We start from the raw sequence: 16,503 nt of genomic DNA, 5'->3' as shown, positions 1-16,503 counted from the left end.
CCGCGAGCGCGCGGGGGGGGGCGGGGAGGGGCGCGGCACCCGCCCGCCGGTGCGCGGCACCCGCCCCTTCCCGCGGCGAGCGAGGCGCCGGAAGCGTGCGGTCGGGCCGCTCTAGGCCGCTGCTCGGTGGTTCCGGTGGGGCGGCATGGGGGAGCGGCGGTACCGCTCGGCCTCGGGGGCGCCCGTCGCGCTGCGGCGCCGCCAGCACAGCGCCTCCTGCCGGGAGCTGGCGGTGCGCTGCCCCCGCCTGCAGCTCCGCTCGCTCAGCGCCGTCACCTCCGCCGTCTGGCTGGCGGCCTACGGGCTCTTCGTGCTCAGCCAGGTACCGACCGCGGGCCGCGGGGCGCCGGCCTCGCCCCTTCCCGCCGCCCCTTGCGCCCCTCCGCGGCCCAAACGCCGGGGGGGGGGGGGCGGGCCGGGGTCCCGGCCGCGCCCCTGAGCCTGTGCCCCGCGGAAATCCCGGGGGGGCGGCGGTTGGCGTCCCAGAGGGGGCTGGGTGGCAGCGGGTGTCCCCAGCGGCCGCCGGCCTGCAGGGAGCCACGCACACGCAGCCTTTGCCGAGCCGCTGGTAGGACGTGGGCAGCGCGGGCCAGGAAGGCGGCCAGGGCCGGTCTCCGTGTACCCTGGGCACCCTCCGTGCTCGGGGAACGTGGCGGTGGCGGACCGCGACGCCCGTGTGGCAAGAAGGAGGGAGCTGTGCTAGCCAGCGTCCGAGGGCCCGCAGGCTGCCGCCCGGGCGCTCTCGGCGGCTTCTCGGGTGCCTCCGTTGGTTTGTCGCCTCTTGCTGGACAGGGTTGATGGATGTACGGGTGTTGAGTGATGCCTTGCGCATTCTTGTGAGTCCAAATAACAGGTGTTTACCTGGAGAGGCGAGTTGCGGGAATCTGCAGTAAAGGATATATTGAAGAAGGCGAGAGTGATCGTTAGTCCCTGAAGGGATTTTCCCGAGTGACTCGGAGAGCACTGCACCTTGAACGTCATCATCACAGCTGAGGCAGTAGGACCTTGGCAGTACAGATTTCAGAAGCTGGTGATAAACCCAAAAGTATTGGTATAGATATCTGATCTGTGACCCATACTTGCAGGGAAGGACCAACTGGTAGACCCAGAGCAGTTACCTCCAGATTGAAGTCAGTAGCTTGACCGAAGAAGCTGGTCACTGTGACCTATGACTGTTGCACTTCAATTTTTTCAGTAGTCTTTCCCAAGAAATGAAGACAGAGATTGCATGGGAGTCAGTTGGCAGGTTTCTGACACGAAAAGATGGTTCATGTTCCTCTAGCTGGAAGGGAAGCTGTGTTTGAATTTTGTTTGTTACAAAAGCATACACCCCAGCCAGTGGTTACCACCCACCGCCCTCCTGCTTGGTTTTCCGTGTGCTCGTGCAGCTTGTACGCGAGTGACTGCAAGCCTTCCTTTCTGCCAGGAAACCAGATCTGAAAGTCCCTCTCCGTGTGGATTTCAGTGTCTGTAATTCATGACTGGTTTTTCTTCCATGATGACAAACTTTGAGAGAAGTCCTGCGTCTTTTCTGTTTGAATGTGGCCATGGCTTCTTTACCTCACATGGTGATACAGGCCCAGCTTGAGCGGTAGGGCCATGCAGTTCTGGTCCTTTAGGAAGTGTCAGTTATACTTTGATTCATGGGTATGCGGCCTGGAGCTCTCTAAAACATGTCCCAGAAATAGGTTGTAGGTTGCGGACCTTCAGGATTTATTACCGTGTCTTCAGATGACTTACTGTTGACTATAGTTTCATCAGTTATGTATTATTTTATGTAACACCAATCCCAAGATTGCAGTGTGCAAAAGACATTCATCCTCAGACAAAGCACAGGAGAAAGAAAATGTTCTTTAGATTGGTATTTAAGGCAGGAAGAGAGATGAGGTTGAACAAGTTTAGACTTGTAGTTTCTAAGAAGAAAGCCACTAGGCCAGTGTTTTTCCCTAAAAGATTTTTCTTCCCCTCTGAGACTTAACCCTCAGTTCTAGTAAACACTTCACAACACTTCTCGGTCAGTGACGTCACCTCTATAGACATTTCTATAATACGCTGTCATTGATGTAACTAGCTGGTTTTGGTTGAGATTTCTGCACTAAGTTTATAAGGGAATCGAGTTTTCTTGGAGTTTTCAGTTTCAGCTCCCAGTTCTTTCAGACCATACTGTGAAGGCTTGATTTAAATCTCATTGCACGTATATCAGCCAACCGGGTGAATAAAAGGACTCCATCTAGGTAAAATTGCCTTGTAACTGTAGCTTTGATACTATAATTTACTGTGCAGTATTACTTTCTCTAAAGCCGTGTTCAATTAATTGTAAGACCAGAGCTCTGTCTTTGCTTGGCTTGTGTTACAGAATAGTATGGTGCTTTCTGCTGCTATCTTCATCACGCTGTTTGGCCTGATCATATACCTGCACTTTGTGAAAGTTGACCAGGAATCCCTGTTGGTCATCGGCTCACTCGGCATTCAGGTGACCTCATCCTATGCTTCAGGGAGAGAGAGCACAGCCTTCATTGAGATGGGTCAAGTGAAGGATGTAGTTATCAATGAAGCCATCCATATGGTAATCATACAGAGTCTTTCTTCTTGTGCATCTGCGGGCACACTCACATCCACTATATTTTCGTGGGCGTGATTTACCAGAGCAATTAAACACAGCACCATCCATAGCTTTACTGACATCAGGAGCTTTGTTTCAGATTTCTCTCTTTAATCTGTTCTCTTTAAAGGAGAACTCAAGCCAAACAAATAACCTCAAAAAGCCAGATCCATCCCTTGGATAATGCCCCTGAGACTGAGCTAGCAGTTTTAGTTCTTTGTGTTGTACTGTTGATGCCAAACTCCATAAGTAGTCAAGACTTTGGAGATAGGAAGATAGACAACACAAGAGAGGATTTTTCCTATTGCTGGGGTTTTCTGCAAAGCTCCTGTAGAAAAGCAGACCTTACCCTTCCAGCACGTGTGTGTTTATTTCAGGTTAAAAATCTGATAGAAAAAAACACAGGTAGAATTACTTTTTTATTGTGTGAAGGGAGGAAAGCTATAGATACAAATTTGCAGACTTGACTGTGGCCTGGGGTGATTGGCCTTCAGCCCAATGAGTTGAAACAGATCCTCTTTCTGTGATAACTCCAGACACTTTGGTAGCATTTTCAAACTCCGATGATTTTGTCTGTTTGTCTTGTAGCAAAAAGTTATCTACTACCTGTGCATCCTCCTCCAGGACCCTGGAGATCCTCAGGGAGTATCTGAGGTTGTGCCACTCTTTCAGGTGAGTTTGACTGAATGGTGGAGAAATCCTGATCTGTGGTCTGTGTGTGCATGCCAGTTGTCTAAGCGTGTCTTTATTCCACTACGGGTAGCTGATTACAGTTGCCTTTCCCTGACTGGGCCTTCAGGGTGGGTCTTACAGCGTTGTGGAATGGGTGGCATTCAGAATCTCATAGAACTATGTACCAGGGATGGCTTTTTCATTTGCCCTCCATTCAAAGAAAAGGGAGCTGTGTCAATCTGAACCCAACCAGGAGTTTGGGCGAACTAGAAGTCTTCGGCTCATGTAGGGTACTGAGGACTCATACAGCTTTCTGTGTAGTCTTATGCTCAGTGTTACCATCATAACTATGGCACTGCACTGCAGTTATTTTTCTCTTGGCTCTGTGTGCCAAAAGTACTCATAAAAACCTCCTTGGCATTAGAATGACTTTCCCTGTCTCACCCGTTGACAAAGATCACAGTACAAGCTGTGAGCAATTTGCTTAATATATAATAACTTGTTTGCTTTACCATTACCCTGTCTCCCCTTTCTCTTCTCTTGCTAACTTGTTCTGACTGTTCATAATACCATTTGTGGGATGGATTTTCTTTCTGCATGTACATGCCTAACACAACAATGCCCTGATCCTTGAGCAGTAGAGGTACCTCACACCTTAGACTGCTGAGGTTTATAGCCCTCTCTGTCCTCCTTAATTCACCCGCTGCTGGTGACTATCATTTTGTAGTCCACATCCAGTTTATGACTGGATACAGTTAGTCTTCAGCTAAATACTTATGGGTATAAATAGACTATTCCATTGATACTTGATGCTAACTCAGTCCCACAATTATAAAGAAGTTTACTAACAATAATGTAAGTTAAGTATTTCACACATAGTCAAGGTAAAAAGATGGATTTGCTGGAAATCAATGACTAATAAATTCCAGAGAGCTGCAATCAGGAACCTGGTTTTCGTTATGCATGCTCCTTTCCAGCTTCAAAGAGACTGCCTGGCAATTGTGTAGTTTCTCTTTTTCTAGCTCAACTCTGAATGGTTTTATTTTCATGGGAATACCTTGGTATTGGCAGAGTTGACTCCACCAGCAAAGGAGGTACAGAAAGAGCTGTGTCAGTTTGCAATTCATTACCTGTCAGTAGTTCTCACTTTAACGTGCAAGTTAGTATGTTACTTAGTTTTGAAGGAGAAGTAATTAGTAACTTCATTGCATCTCCTTCATTGGGTTCCTCTAAGTTATGTCAGCCTTCAAAAATACAATTTACCGTGTCACTGAGCCCAGGAGCACTTCTGCGCTGAATTGACCTATTGTTCTCTTAAGCAACACTTGCAAGGAGAGGCGTTTGACGGACTTTACACAGTAATGCTGTTTTGGGAGCTCAAAAGTCATGGGACCATAGGGACTGTGGGACTGGGAAACTTTCACCTCCTTGCTGGTTTTAATCTGGTCCAGGTTAGAAGTGATGGAAAATCATTATACTTTGACCACCATTCGCTGTTCGTGTGAAGTGAATTGATGTTTTCAGTTAACCTTCCATTGTCCTTTCGTTGACAGTACTAGCGGAGGCCAAGGACCAGGTGTCCAAATTCTCTGTCCTGAAGGTAGATTTTTTTCAGGGTGGAGGTCTTCTAGGATGGTGGATTAGTGTATGGAAATCTGCTGTTTGGTAGGTCTCTAGAGGGATTATGGCCTAATACATAGGTTAATGGGTTGGGAGGTGTGGATGGTCTTTTGTGCTGTCACTGTGAACTGAGAAAGGGGAGGCTTTCTGATTTGGTGAGAGATTCAGGCTAACTGCAGAATGGTGCTGTGTGTTTTGACCTGACAGCTTTAGGGACTGGCGTTTTTCATCACAGAGCAGGTATGGCTTATGGAATGGCTTTGCATTCCTTTATCACCAGCTTACATCAAACACTTTCTGGAGTTTGGTGGATTATTTCTCAGTGAACATGTAAAAGGGAAATCTATTCTCCATTGACTTAATGTAAGAAAGCTAATCAGCTACAGATGCCTTGCTGTTGCATCCCTTATATATGTATGCTTCTGATAGTCAGCTTTGTGTCAGCTGTCTCCACATTCCTTTCTCTGCCTGATAATCTCATGAGTAGGAAGTTAAAGCTTTCCAGCTCTTTTACAGCCAGTTCAGAGCCTGATTGTCTGTTGTTTGACTTCAATTCTAGAGCTCCAAGCCACGGCTGGACTGCTTAATAGAAGTGTACAAAAGTTGTCAAGAAATCCTGGAGCAGAGGAAGACAGCTCCACAATCAAGTGGAATAAAATAGTAAAAAAAAAAAAAAAAAAAAAAATCAAGGTAGCAAACTTGCAGCAGGACTCAGACAGACACATGGAAAAGCAAGCAAAACTGCCCCATGTTTTTTTTTTAAATTAGATGAGTAGAAAGTGGTGCAGCAGTACAGTGATGTTAGGTCTAAAGGCCTGCGCAGACTCACAGAGTTGTTACAGAAAATGTCAGCTCAAGCACAGGAGTGAAACTTGAAATCCTTTGCTATGAAGACAGGTAAGCAGAACTTTTTAGACTCAGACAGAAAAGGCTTTTCCTTGCCTCTCCAGAAAAGAATTATGGGGAAATAGGGCAAAGGGAGGCAAGAACATGCATCAAATGTTTACTCTTTTGTGGATCGGAAAATTATGATAAACTTATAATGTAACCTTGGCTGGACTGCCAGAAATATGCATTTTTTTGTTTCTATTTAACCCTTTGTTTGAAAAAAGCATATACCACTCTAAATACCAAAGCTGATGTGTGGGCTGGGATGGTAACTTCCTGATCCACAGGAGAATTTCAGAAAGAAAATAACAGAAAATTAAAATATACTGCTGCATTCAATTATGTTTAGTGAAATAAACATAGGAGAGCAGACTTTGACCTCTTCAGGGATCTGCTTGAAAGAGTCCCATGCAATGGGGCCCTAGAGGGAAGAGGGGTCCAAGAAAGCTGATTGATAGTCAAGGATCACCTCCTTTAAGCTCAAGAACAGTCCATCCTAGTGAGCAGGAAGTCAAGCAAAAATGCCAGGAAGCCTGCATGGATGGACAAGTTGCTCCTGGCAAAATTCAAACACAAAAAGGAAGTACACAGAAGGTGGAAGCAGGGACAGGTAACCTGGGAGGAATACAGCAACACTGTCTGAGATGCGGTTAGGAAAGCCAAAGCCCACCTGGAGCTGAATCTCTTGAGGGATGTCAAAGGCAACAAGAAGGGCTTCTGTAAATACACAAGTAGCAGAAGGAAGACAGGGAAAATGTGGACCCATTGCTGAATGGGGCAGGGGGCATGGTGACAGAGGACATGGAAAAGATGTGGCATTAAACGGGCCACATCAGTTGCTCTGAGAATATGAGGAAAATGTGTTGTTGAAAATGATCGTAATGACTACGTGAATAAAGTTTTATTGATCTGTACTCTCAGGAGTAACTTAAGGTTGGGAAATTCTTCTTTGCTGATGAGCTAAAAGTTACTGTAAGCTTTAACTGGTATTTTTCTCTCTTTTTTTTTTTTTCCATGACTCCTTAGTAATGTAACTGAGACAATTGAAATGTCAAAACAAGAGCTAAACCAGCAAGTTGGCAGGAGCCTAGGAGTCATGCTTAATTTGCATACAATGCTGTACTGTGCTTGTCTACATAATCTGTAATTAAAACGTGGCAATATACCATCATGCAATATGGAGAGATAAGGTGATTTTTTTTTTTTTTCACAGTGTCATGAAGTTTGAAAGACACAGGTTAGCACATGTCACAGGAAGTATTCTTGTCCAAGTGAAAGGCAGCAGCTTGGGGATGTGCCAATGGCTTTTGGGTAATGTTGTCTAGGTTACTTCATTTTTTTATGGTTTTATTTCTGATAAATATTTTAAATGTTGGGGTTGGCCAGATTTTTAATTCCAGTGCTGCCCTAATATAAGTTGGTCTCTCTAAAGTTGGTGAACCCGCACCCTGATGCAAACTGTGTTTGGTTGGAAGTCCAGGCAGAACTGGGAAGGGCAGGTGTTGCAGCAGGGGCAGAAATTGGCCATTAACAAAGGCAGCAGGCCCTGGGAGTGTGACTGTGTAAACGACTATAGCAGTCCTTTGACTAAAACCCATGTGGTATACTTGAGTTATTTGAGTTTCATATGGCTCGAGGTGTGGTTCGGCCAGGCTGTGTTTCTTCATGTGGAAGAGAAGTGGTCAAGGCCCTTGAGGAGCACCATAGCAGCAGGAAGATTCACTGAGCCATGGGGAGAACGTGTCAGAACATAAATTATGTCTCAGCAGACTGGACAGAGTCTTGGGCTTAAGAGTGTGTTGGGAACATTGACTATGCTGTAAAAATCCCATGAAGTCCTGAGAATGTGCACTGAAGAAATGACCAAGTAGCTGTGTCAGAGGAGGAAGTCTGGAAGATTGTTTTAGCCATCTTTTGAAGGAGTGAACATCCTGTGCCCATGAGAGTGCACTTTAGTCATCCACTAAAGCTGAGAGAAGATCAGCAGAGACAAACAAGGAATCAGACTAGGGCAGGTCTGCACCAGCTATGTGCCTGGATACCAAACACAATCTTTGTCCATTTTTGTTTACATTGAGACTATTTTGGCTTTTAAAATAGTTTCTTTCACTCTGAGAATAATACAGTTTAACTCATACTGATGGCATTTTATTAAGAACAAACAGAAATCTCACAGTATCTCCCAGACAGCCTTTTACATACACACAGCAGTTAGGAAAACAAAGGCTTTTGTCATCTCATTCTATGCTGCAGCAATAGTCATTGCCAAAAGCATTGATTAAAATAAAAATTGTTTTCTCTACCAAAGAATCATACAAAATAGATAAACTACACAGGGTTGGTTGGTTGCTTGAAGTCAGGTAAGCTATAAATAGGAGGTATATGTACATCCATCAGAGTGGGGTGGTCCCCAAAATACTCAAGTATTGGTGAATATTTTTAAGAAATAAGGAAGAAAAAAAAGTTCTATATGCCATGCTTCTCAATTTAAAGTGCAGTTATGGGAGAAAATAATGAGCTTCAGGACAGCTTTTGCTTATTGAACATCTCTGCTTCCTGTGTGCCCTGGTACAAGGTCCTAAGGACATGAGTGTTAGCACTGTAAGGTAAGTACAGCCTCTGAACTGTCAGCTGGAGACTTTTAAGCCTTGAGCAGCCCCAGCATGGATGACAGCTCAGCTTATTCTGAAGCAGCTTTGTTACTGGTGGGATACAAGAAGCAGGCTGCTAAACAGACCTTCAGATACAGGAGGAAGTGTTAGGCACAGGTGACTGAGTGAGGAGGAATAACACTCTCTGTATTCAAACTGATGTAGCTATACTAAGATCAGTGAGAGAGAGAGAAGAAATACATGCTACTGGCCACTCTATCAGGATATGTAGTCACTTAAAAGTAAGGAAAAAAAAAAAAAAGACTAAATACCTTCTTCAAAATTGTTGTTGGCTCAGAAAGCTTCTACCCTTTTCCGTAACTTCAAGGGATGGTCCTTAAATTCATAACAAGGGGGTAGATTACAGTATGTGCAAATCAGGTCTCTGTTCATACAATCTTTTCCTGTCTTATGTCTGCCGTATTGTTTCCACAACCCACCATAGAGTGGTTTAGGTTTGGGGTTTTTTTGTGTGTGTTACAAAGATGCTGATACGCGATTGCTTAGAATATTTTTCTTCTGATTTGTGGCTTTGCACCCACCAAAAGCGTGAAACAAAAACTTCTTGAAGTATCAGCTCCACTGCATGCATTAGTTGGATGTTTCAAGGTTGGTGGCAGGGAGTAAAAACACTGGTATGGTTGGTTTGTTCATTTGCAAATAGCTTTGGTTTGCTATTGCTGAATTCTTTCTAATGGTTGGATTCACACTGTTTTAATTTGGGAAAGTTGCCCATGAATGCATAATTATTACAAAGTTGCACATGGTACTTTTGAAAGTGCAGTTATTCTTCCTTAGCTTTTTTGGAATGCTTATCAAAATAGCTGAACTCAATCCAGGTAGATTTAGATTTTTCAAGAAGAATTGCTATTTTTCTTTTATTTTTTTAAAATCCATTAACTTTCTCAATCATAACACAGTCCCTTTGAAAGAGATCAAAAAAACACCCCGTTCTTTAGGAAAGTCAGAAGAATGATATTTGAGTACATATTTGCTGACTACCTCCTCCTTGCTGTGGTAGCATGAAGGAAGCAGGAGTTTGAAAGGAACAGCTTCTGTCAAGTCAGAATGGCAGAGCTGGTTTGGGGGTTTGGGAAGATCCGTTCCAGCTGCTGAAAGACAGAAATAGTACAAAATTTGCTTGCCTTGTCTTCCTTTGTCTGAGATTATCTGAAGTTTCAAACACATCCTGAAACATCTACACCAGTGATTAACAGAAAGAGTCTTTGAAAGTGCTTGTCTGACAGTGGAGCACGTGACACGTTCAGCCTTGCGGCAGAGATCTAATGTTCATCTATTGCATAGAACAGCCTTGACTCCCAAAATGCATCAGTCCTGTAGGAGCTAGAGCATCATCTGACACTCTTCCAGTCCCAGTCATTCTGAGTCCTCAACATGCCAAGACAGTAGGTTTCCATCTGTATATTGAAAATACTCTTGAATACCACTGAACTCTGATTCTATACTCCCCACTTCAGGTGTGAAATTATTCTTGACTTGCATCAGAATTATTCTTGTCAGTTTAGTTCCTTTTCCTTCTCAACAGTGTCTTCTTTCTTTTCACATCTGGAGCAAGGACTTGGAAAGTTTCTGTCTTTGAATTTTAGCATCTGTTTCAGGGAGGAGTTGTTATAGCTCTAGGGAAAATTAAATTGTCCTCTTGGTTATGTTAAGCAGTTGCATAAAAACTATTATAGTCTCTGCAAAAAGACTATCTTAATAGTTGTTCTGGGAGTGGCAGCATTGAATTTAAACACTGGTAAAAACTTTAATATGATGGCTATTCACAACCAGAGCATAGAGCTGAAGTTACGTCTGAACTACCTGATCAGACTATGTCATGTTAATCTTTACACTCTGGTAATAGCCTTTTCAGTGTATATCTAGTTTATGACGCAGTGATATGCAGCTCCTAATACAGGCAGTATTCAACAGGATGCATCCTTGTACAGGGTTCATGCCACATGCCACAGTATCCATTACCACCTGTTTTTACTTTTAATAGGACTGTGCGTTCAGCCCACTGCAGTCAGAATCAAGCCTATATAGCACTCAAATCTGCCTTGCAGAGGTTGCAGTCTAATTCAGGTAAAAAGTGAGCAAGTTAGGGATTGATGCAAACAGAAGATTATTGCAAATAATGATAATAACTGGAAGGGGCTATGATGGGGAAGAGAGGTCACTAGGAGTTTTAAGAGCTGGACTGAGATTCCAGGCGCAGGGTGTGCAGTGATCTGAAGGCAGGTGCAAAGCTGAAAATGGGAGCGATCACAGGCAACATATATGCTTGTAAGCAAAGCAGTAAGATCAGGAGATGGAAGAAGAATGGGTGCAAGGAAAGAGCAGATGTGATGTGACTGGAGCACTGTGCAGGCAAATGACCTGAGGCATGGTATTTTGGATGGAGTGTGGCATGGAAAGGAAACTCCTGCACAGTCCCCAAAATCAACATTTTTTTTTTTAAGAGAAAGGACACTGCCTCTACCCACACTAAGGAACTTTGTCTATTATTGTGGAAAAAGAATCAGAGCCTGCATTAAAGTAAAGTGTGTAACCAGCAAAATCAGCAGTCTGCAATTCAGTGCAGAGCAGTGCAAAAAAACCCCAAACCCCCACAAAACCAAAGAGACAACTGCCCCCCCCCCCAAAAAAAACAAGCAAACAAAAAAACACCCAAACCCCCGAAGTCTTTTGGAATGAGCCCTCAGAGCAGGGTGGGCCCCTTAGTGCTTCGGGGCACTGAAGGAAAAAAGCACCGACTTTCAGTCTCCCAGAGCTTGTTAGCAGGTGTTTTGCTTCGGGAGGGCTGCGTAGAAGATAGGAGTGAAGGTGTTGAACGGTAGTTAATATAGCTGGCAATAAGAAGTGTTGCTTCAACAATCTAGGGGAAAAAAGAAAATTATTAACTGTAGTCAATTAGAGGTAAGAGTGCCCTTTGATTTTTAGAACCTATTGACTGCATAACTTTTGCAAATGGCTTTCTCATATGGAATTGTTCAGTTTTGAAATGAAGGTCCGTCTTTAAAAATTAGGTAGAGTAAGTCTCTTGATTAAAGGTTCCAGCTTACAAGGGATTTATTGAATGTATATAGCTAGTGCAGCAGCCACAAGTACCAGTCCCCAGGGCTTGTACAAAATGCCCAGCTGTGATGCTGCCAGCTGGAAAGAAACTCACTGTTCATTTTGTAATTACCTTTGGAATTGCCATTGTGAAAAGGAGTTTTTCAGTGCTGTTTTTTCCAGAACTCCTTTCTTTCATTTGACTGACTACAATCATGAAGTCATCTCGACAGCCTCCAAAGGTCAGCACAGAGGAGTATGAATAAGAGACCTTCAAGTGCTGCAGACAACAGAGAGTTTGAAAGAGTCATAGTTCTGTAAAAGAAAAAATGGCCACCTTAAACTAATATATTTGCTTCTTACTGGAAGAACACCAGATCTCCAGGAGTAATAGGCTCTATAGGTAACAGCTGGCAGAGAAAGCTCAAGTGAGAATTCCATTTCTAGTTTTCTGCTAGCTTGCTCGATGCCTCACTGCTTCAGAGCAATAGTCCAAACTTCGTTATATCCCAGATGGTGGTAGTAAAGTGCATACCACTGAGATTTTGCAAGATGCATGAGCACATTTGCAGCCCATCAAAGAGGCAGTTAGCTATTTCATGAAACCCTACCTTACACTGTAGCTGTAATTTTCCTTTGTTTATGTAGCATTCAAACATAGCCCTGACTTCCCTCATCTCCAACTTCTACAAATTAACTTCTGGATCCCTTTGAAGTTAAAGACAAACTTTTAGTGACTTTAAGTGGACTCAGGGGAATGTCTTTCTGTGGGAGGTAAGTTATTTTTCTTAAACAGTGTTCCTCAACATACCATAGTGTTATAATCCAGTATGCTGATACCATCTTCATTCACAGCTATCCAGACTGGACAGTCTTCCAAGGAAGGCAAAATAGGCTAGAGAAAAAGAAGATTATTAAATTTATGTATTTCTTGACCACCACACAAAGATGTTTCTGATGTAAATCTTGGGTTTTAAGGATAAAGTGAAGATGAGAGGGAATCCTATAGGCTTACTGGTCTGACCTGGTCTGATTTTTAAGAGGACTTTTCCCAAAATCTCAATAATGTTTTCAGATTTACATAGAATTTTGGGACTAGTGGCACAAGAGATGCAATGATAATGAAGGCTCTGAGATGAATTAAATTCCATCAGTGTAGTTAAAACTGAAGGAAATGCTAGGACAGAGCAACAAAATGGCAGTTCTGCTCTGCTCTGGTTCTTACACTACTCCCATCAGTCAGGCAGGCAGTGAGGCCTGTTGGTTTCTATAATACTAGTGCATTACATCAGTGCAATTTTCTTTCTTACAGATTTTGACAAATGTGCATCAATTATCTGTTAAAGATGAGTTATGTGTTGTTATGGCTAATGACATGAATCTTTCCTGTGAATCTGCTATTACATGGCTAACGCTATAGGCTTTGCTGTTTAACTATTGAAAAGTAATAAAATACATTAATCATCAGAAATATCAATGTTATTTAAACTCTGGGTGGAACTGTTCTATATTCTGATTCTTCAGTGTCAGTAACCTTAAATACCAGTAACCTCTTCTGCTTTTAAACCTGACAGTGGAAATAATTGTCTTTTCGAAAACTTCTTGTATATTTACTCAAGAGGTCCCTTTCATCCTTAGACTTTATTCCATAACTATAGCAGCTTTGACTCCAAAGCAAGAGACATGTAACCATCAGCAAGACCTATCTCAAGCTTTCAATAGAGGAGGTTGGGTTGGGGAAGACGGTTAATGCCAAAACAAGACTTCTCAGACAGCCACTATGTGCTAAGACATTAGTTTGGGCAAGGGTAATAGGTACAGAGCTCTAGCCTGAGGTGGGCTGAAGGATGGTACAAGCTACTGGGAGAAGCACACCCTCCAGCTGTTCTTTGCTCTCCCATTGATGCCTGTGGGCTGGCAGCTTACCCAATATGTGCTTTAGTTTTTGCTTCTGAAACATGACATTAGCAGTGCTTGCCCCTCTTGTGTGGCAAGGAGAGCAGCCAGCTCTGTGTCAAGCAGAGAACAGGACTTAAATACCCATTCCCCTTTTAGCTAGCATCAGCTGCCAGGTGTGATTTATGAGGGACTCTTCCCTTCTACCCTCCCAGTGGTATGTAAATAGTATTTTTTAAATATCATTGCAGCCTTGATGACCAGGGAAATTCCCACGTGAGAAAGCTTTGGCAAGGTTTGTAAGGAGAGGTAGTACCCTGCATTATGATCAACTGATCCAGCCAGGGAACCTTCAGTATTTATTTACTGAACGCTAGCAACCCCTAGTGTTTACAACATACTTCTTGTCCTTCTTTCTAAACCTAGGTGGTACAGACAGACCTGTTTGTTCAGAACAAAGCATTGTTCAGTTTTTTCCCTTCCTGAAGTAGAAGCATTTTCAACCCTTGTTACCAGAGATCATAGGTATATCTCTGCTCTTGGGAACAGAAAAAAGGTGCTTCAGTTACCTTAGCAGCAAATATTTTGGTTCCAAAGAGAGGCCATTTCCGAGCCACTGTCAAATAAATTCGAACGCATTCTGGTGGAGAGCATCCCTGCAGCACCATCCACTTTGTCGCCAGCCTGTCAACCAGTTGCCTTTCAGAATCCAAGACACAAGACAGCATCATTTACTAACGTCTTCCAAGGAAAGGTGAGTAAAATTATAACAGTTAATAAATGTTCCTCTTATTCCAAAAGGGCTGTTCTACACAGCACTACAGACAGGGCTGTTAGCACTGTCAGTTAGGAGGGTTGTACAACCTGAGTTTATTTTAGCATTTTCTCTACTTCCACAATTATTTTACTACTAATTAAACTGTAGTGCCCAGGAATCCCAGTGACATACAGATTGCTCACTGGTGTATATATTAAACAACTGTAACTACAAACACTCAGGCAGCTGTTACCGTAAAATCCTGCCCAGCTTGTCTTCACATTCAATTATACTCTCACCTTCATCTTAACTTGTCTGTAGTATGCTCTATATGGAGTGGCAATATATATTAACTCACTCTTGATTTGGCTCACTAGGGATGGTTTGGCAGCTATCTTACTACATGCAGATGGAATTTGCTTCCAACAGGTTGTAATTATCTTAGTTTCACCACTGCATCCCTAAGTAGCTTTGGATCTGGAAGATGACCATTCTCTCTTTAAAACAGTTAGAGCCAAGATCCATGGCAGCATCTGAATTCTGTACTTAAGTACTTGAGATCTCTGCATTGTGTGTAAGAATTTCCAAGTCAGAACATCAAAAAGCCCTGCCAAAATATGTCCTACCAGAATTACCACATGGCCTGAAGCAGCTCATACATGCTGGCTTTATGGCTCGTTGCAAATGTTAGGCATCTGGATTCAATTGACACTTCAGGGGAGGGTAAAACAAAAATTCAGAAACAGAATTCATCTCAGGCTTAGGTTAGAGTTTGTTGGAACTGAGATGTGTAATTTGGAAGTGAAAGGCTTAAACTTCTTGTCTAGGGGAAAATTAGTTGGTGATTTGGCTCTTTTTATATTAGTTAACTGCTATTTTCTTTTAAAGGAACCTTTTCCTGACACTTGAGTTTTGTTTAAGTTTCTACATCAAATGATCTTGACAGGGTTCCTTGAAACTTCTTAAATATAAAGACAGAGTTTTGCAAGTAAAATTTGTTTTCCGTGCAAAGTATAGAAGAACGAACAATTTACCTGAGCTGTTCAGGAGTAATGTTCTGCTTGTAGCGTTTGGGGTAGAATTTATCTAAGACCTGGTGGAGAAGATGCTGCATTTTCGGTTGTGATGTTCCCCCAGGACTTGAAGATCCTGGTCGATCCAAATCCCCATATTCCACCTAAGACAACGTTACAGTTTATAGTGCAACAGAACTATGGGGGTTTTAGTGCAGTAGAACATTCCTTGAATTCCTGTACCAATAACTACTGTGTTTATTAGTCATGCAAAAAGACACCATTAGGCTGGGGAATTTTGTCTATGGCATTTACCATAGTAAATGTATACAACAGAGCAACTACTGAAGACATGACTGCCAAAGAATTCTTTACTGATCTAAGAAAGTGAAACAAGATCTCAGCCAGCTACTTGTTGTAGGGAGACACTTCTGCATAACTGCTAAGCTTTTAGGGTTTATTTTCAATTGGCCAATTAAAACAACAGTGTATTTGTAAATAGTTTGGACAATGTCCCCAGCTTCTTCATCTCAGTTCACATTACTTTAACAAATGCAACAATCAGTTTCAGCTCAGTAAGAAACTATTATCCTGCTTATTGTGCCAACAACCCATACTGTGTGTTTTATGTGATAAAATGCTAAATGCAAGCCTGGAAGTCTAATGGAAGATCTTCCTGGGGGGAGGAATAACGGAGATGATCTTCCCGAGTAAGAATCTATTGGCAGTGCAACAGGGAAAGTTTTTACTATTAATGGGATTCTAGTAGTGGTACTATTTCCATATCTCTACTAAGGCACTAATTGGAGCAGTTCTGGGGATAGTCCAGCCTCACTGGACTATTTTTCTTCAGAAGGAAAAGGAGACAGTCCTATAGCAAATTTCCCTACAGCAAAAAGTGTTCTAACAACATTTGTATGGTGGTACAGTATGTTTGGCACGGTACATCTCAGACTGTATCTTTGATAAGAAAAAACACTTTTGATGTAAAAGATAGCTGCTTAGTCAAAGATATTTAGTGTACAGCTGAAGTCTCTGGAGGACAAAAGGGAGGATTTCTGCCCATAGCCATACTCACCTGAGCTATCAGAGCCACCATTTCCAGAGCTAATTCCTTATTAACAGGAAACCTTCCATTGGCTATTTCATTGCTGACTTGGAAGGCCAGTAGCAACCGCTCCCGGTCTGTCTCACCTTTGGCCTGGCTCCGAAAATATAGCCTAAAAAGTAGAGAAGATTGTGAAGGTAAAAAGATACCGTGAACTGAAAGTAGAGATGGGAACTTTAATCAAGGTGAGTAAAAATAAAAGTGTTTTTTGGGGGGTTGGGTTTTTTTTCCTCCTT

General features: G+C 42.9%; 2 protein-coding genes across 4 annotated transcripts in view; one reads left to right on the top strand and one right to left on the bottom strand.

Moving 5' to 3' along the window:
• Nucleotides 1-104: 104 nt before the first annotated feature.
• PIGH (phosphatidylinositol glycan anchor biosynthesis class H) lies at nucleotides 105-6,714 on the top strand. 2 transcript variants are annotated; one of them, XM_052782395.1, is made up of 4 exons: nucleotides 105-322; nucleotides 2,357-2,566; nucleotides 3,191-3,274; nucleotides 5,454-6,714. In XM_052782395.1, the coding sequence occupies exons 1-4, from the start codon at nucleotides 146-148 to the stop codon at nucleotides 5,553-5,555; spliced, it is 573 nt and encodes a 190-aa protein (XP_052638355.1). In that variant the 5' UTR covers nucleotides 105-145; the 3' UTR covers nucleotides 5,556-6,714. The 2 variants fall into 2 exon arrangements, with proteins under 2 accessions (XP_052638355.1, XP_052638356.1); XM_052782396.1 differs by lacking the exon at nucleotides 5,454-6,714 and adding an exon at nucleotides 4,890-5,447.
• A 4,381-nt stretch (nucleotides 6,715-11,095) lies between these two features.
• PLEKHH1 (pleckstrin homology, MyTH4 and FERM domain containing H1) overlaps nucleotides 11,096-16,503 on the bottom strand; it is a 49,736-nt gene continuing 44,328 nt past the window's right edge. Inside the window, exons 24-29 of one of the 2 annotated variants that reach the window (XM_052782393.1) lie at nucleotides 16,238-16,379; nucleotides 15,181-15,323; nucleotides 13,959-14,088; nucleotides 12,305-12,388; nucleotides 11,627-11,773; nucleotides 11,096-11,314 (exon numbers count right to left, since the gene is read on the bottom strand). In XM_052782393.1, coding sequence (XP_052638353.1) covers nucleotides 11,138-11,314; nucleotides 11,627-11,773; nucleotides 12,305-12,388; nucleotides 13,959-14,088; nucleotides 15,181-15,323; nucleotides 16,238-16,379 — 823 coding nt within the window. In that variant the 3' untranslated portion in view covers nucleotides 11,096-11,137. Of the gene's footprint in view, nucleotides 11,315-11,626; nucleotides 11,809-12,304; nucleotides 12,389-13,958; nucleotides 14,089-15,180; nucleotides 15,324-16,237; nucleotides 16,380-16,503 lie in introns of those variants that run through there. The other variant, XM_052782394.1, reaches the window with a different exon arrangement.

Source organism: Harpia harpyja, chromosome 3, assembly GCF_026419915.1.
Source record: "Harpia harpyja isolate bHarHar1 chromosome 3, bHarHar1 primary haplotype, whole genome shotgun sequence".
Lineage (NCBI taxonomy): Eukaryota > Metazoa > Chordata > Aves > Accipitriformes > Accipitridae > Harpia > Harpia harpyja.
Note: the sequence above shows the minus strand (reverse complement) of the source record. Positions and strands in the feature narration are given on the sequence as shown.

Coding starts and splice junctions, on each gene's coding strand:
- PIGH (XM_052782395.1), top strand. CDS start 146: ATGGGGGAGCGGCGGTACCGCTCGGCCTCGGGGGCGCCCGTCGCGCTG. Junction 2,567..3,190: donor TCAATGAAGCCATCCATATG/GTAATCATACAG, acceptor TTTGTCTTGTAG/CAAAAAGTTATCTACTACCT. Junction 3,275..5,453: donor AGGTTGTGCCACTCTTTCAG/GTGAGTTTGACT, acceptor CTTCAATTCTAG/AGCTCCAAGCCACGGCTGGA.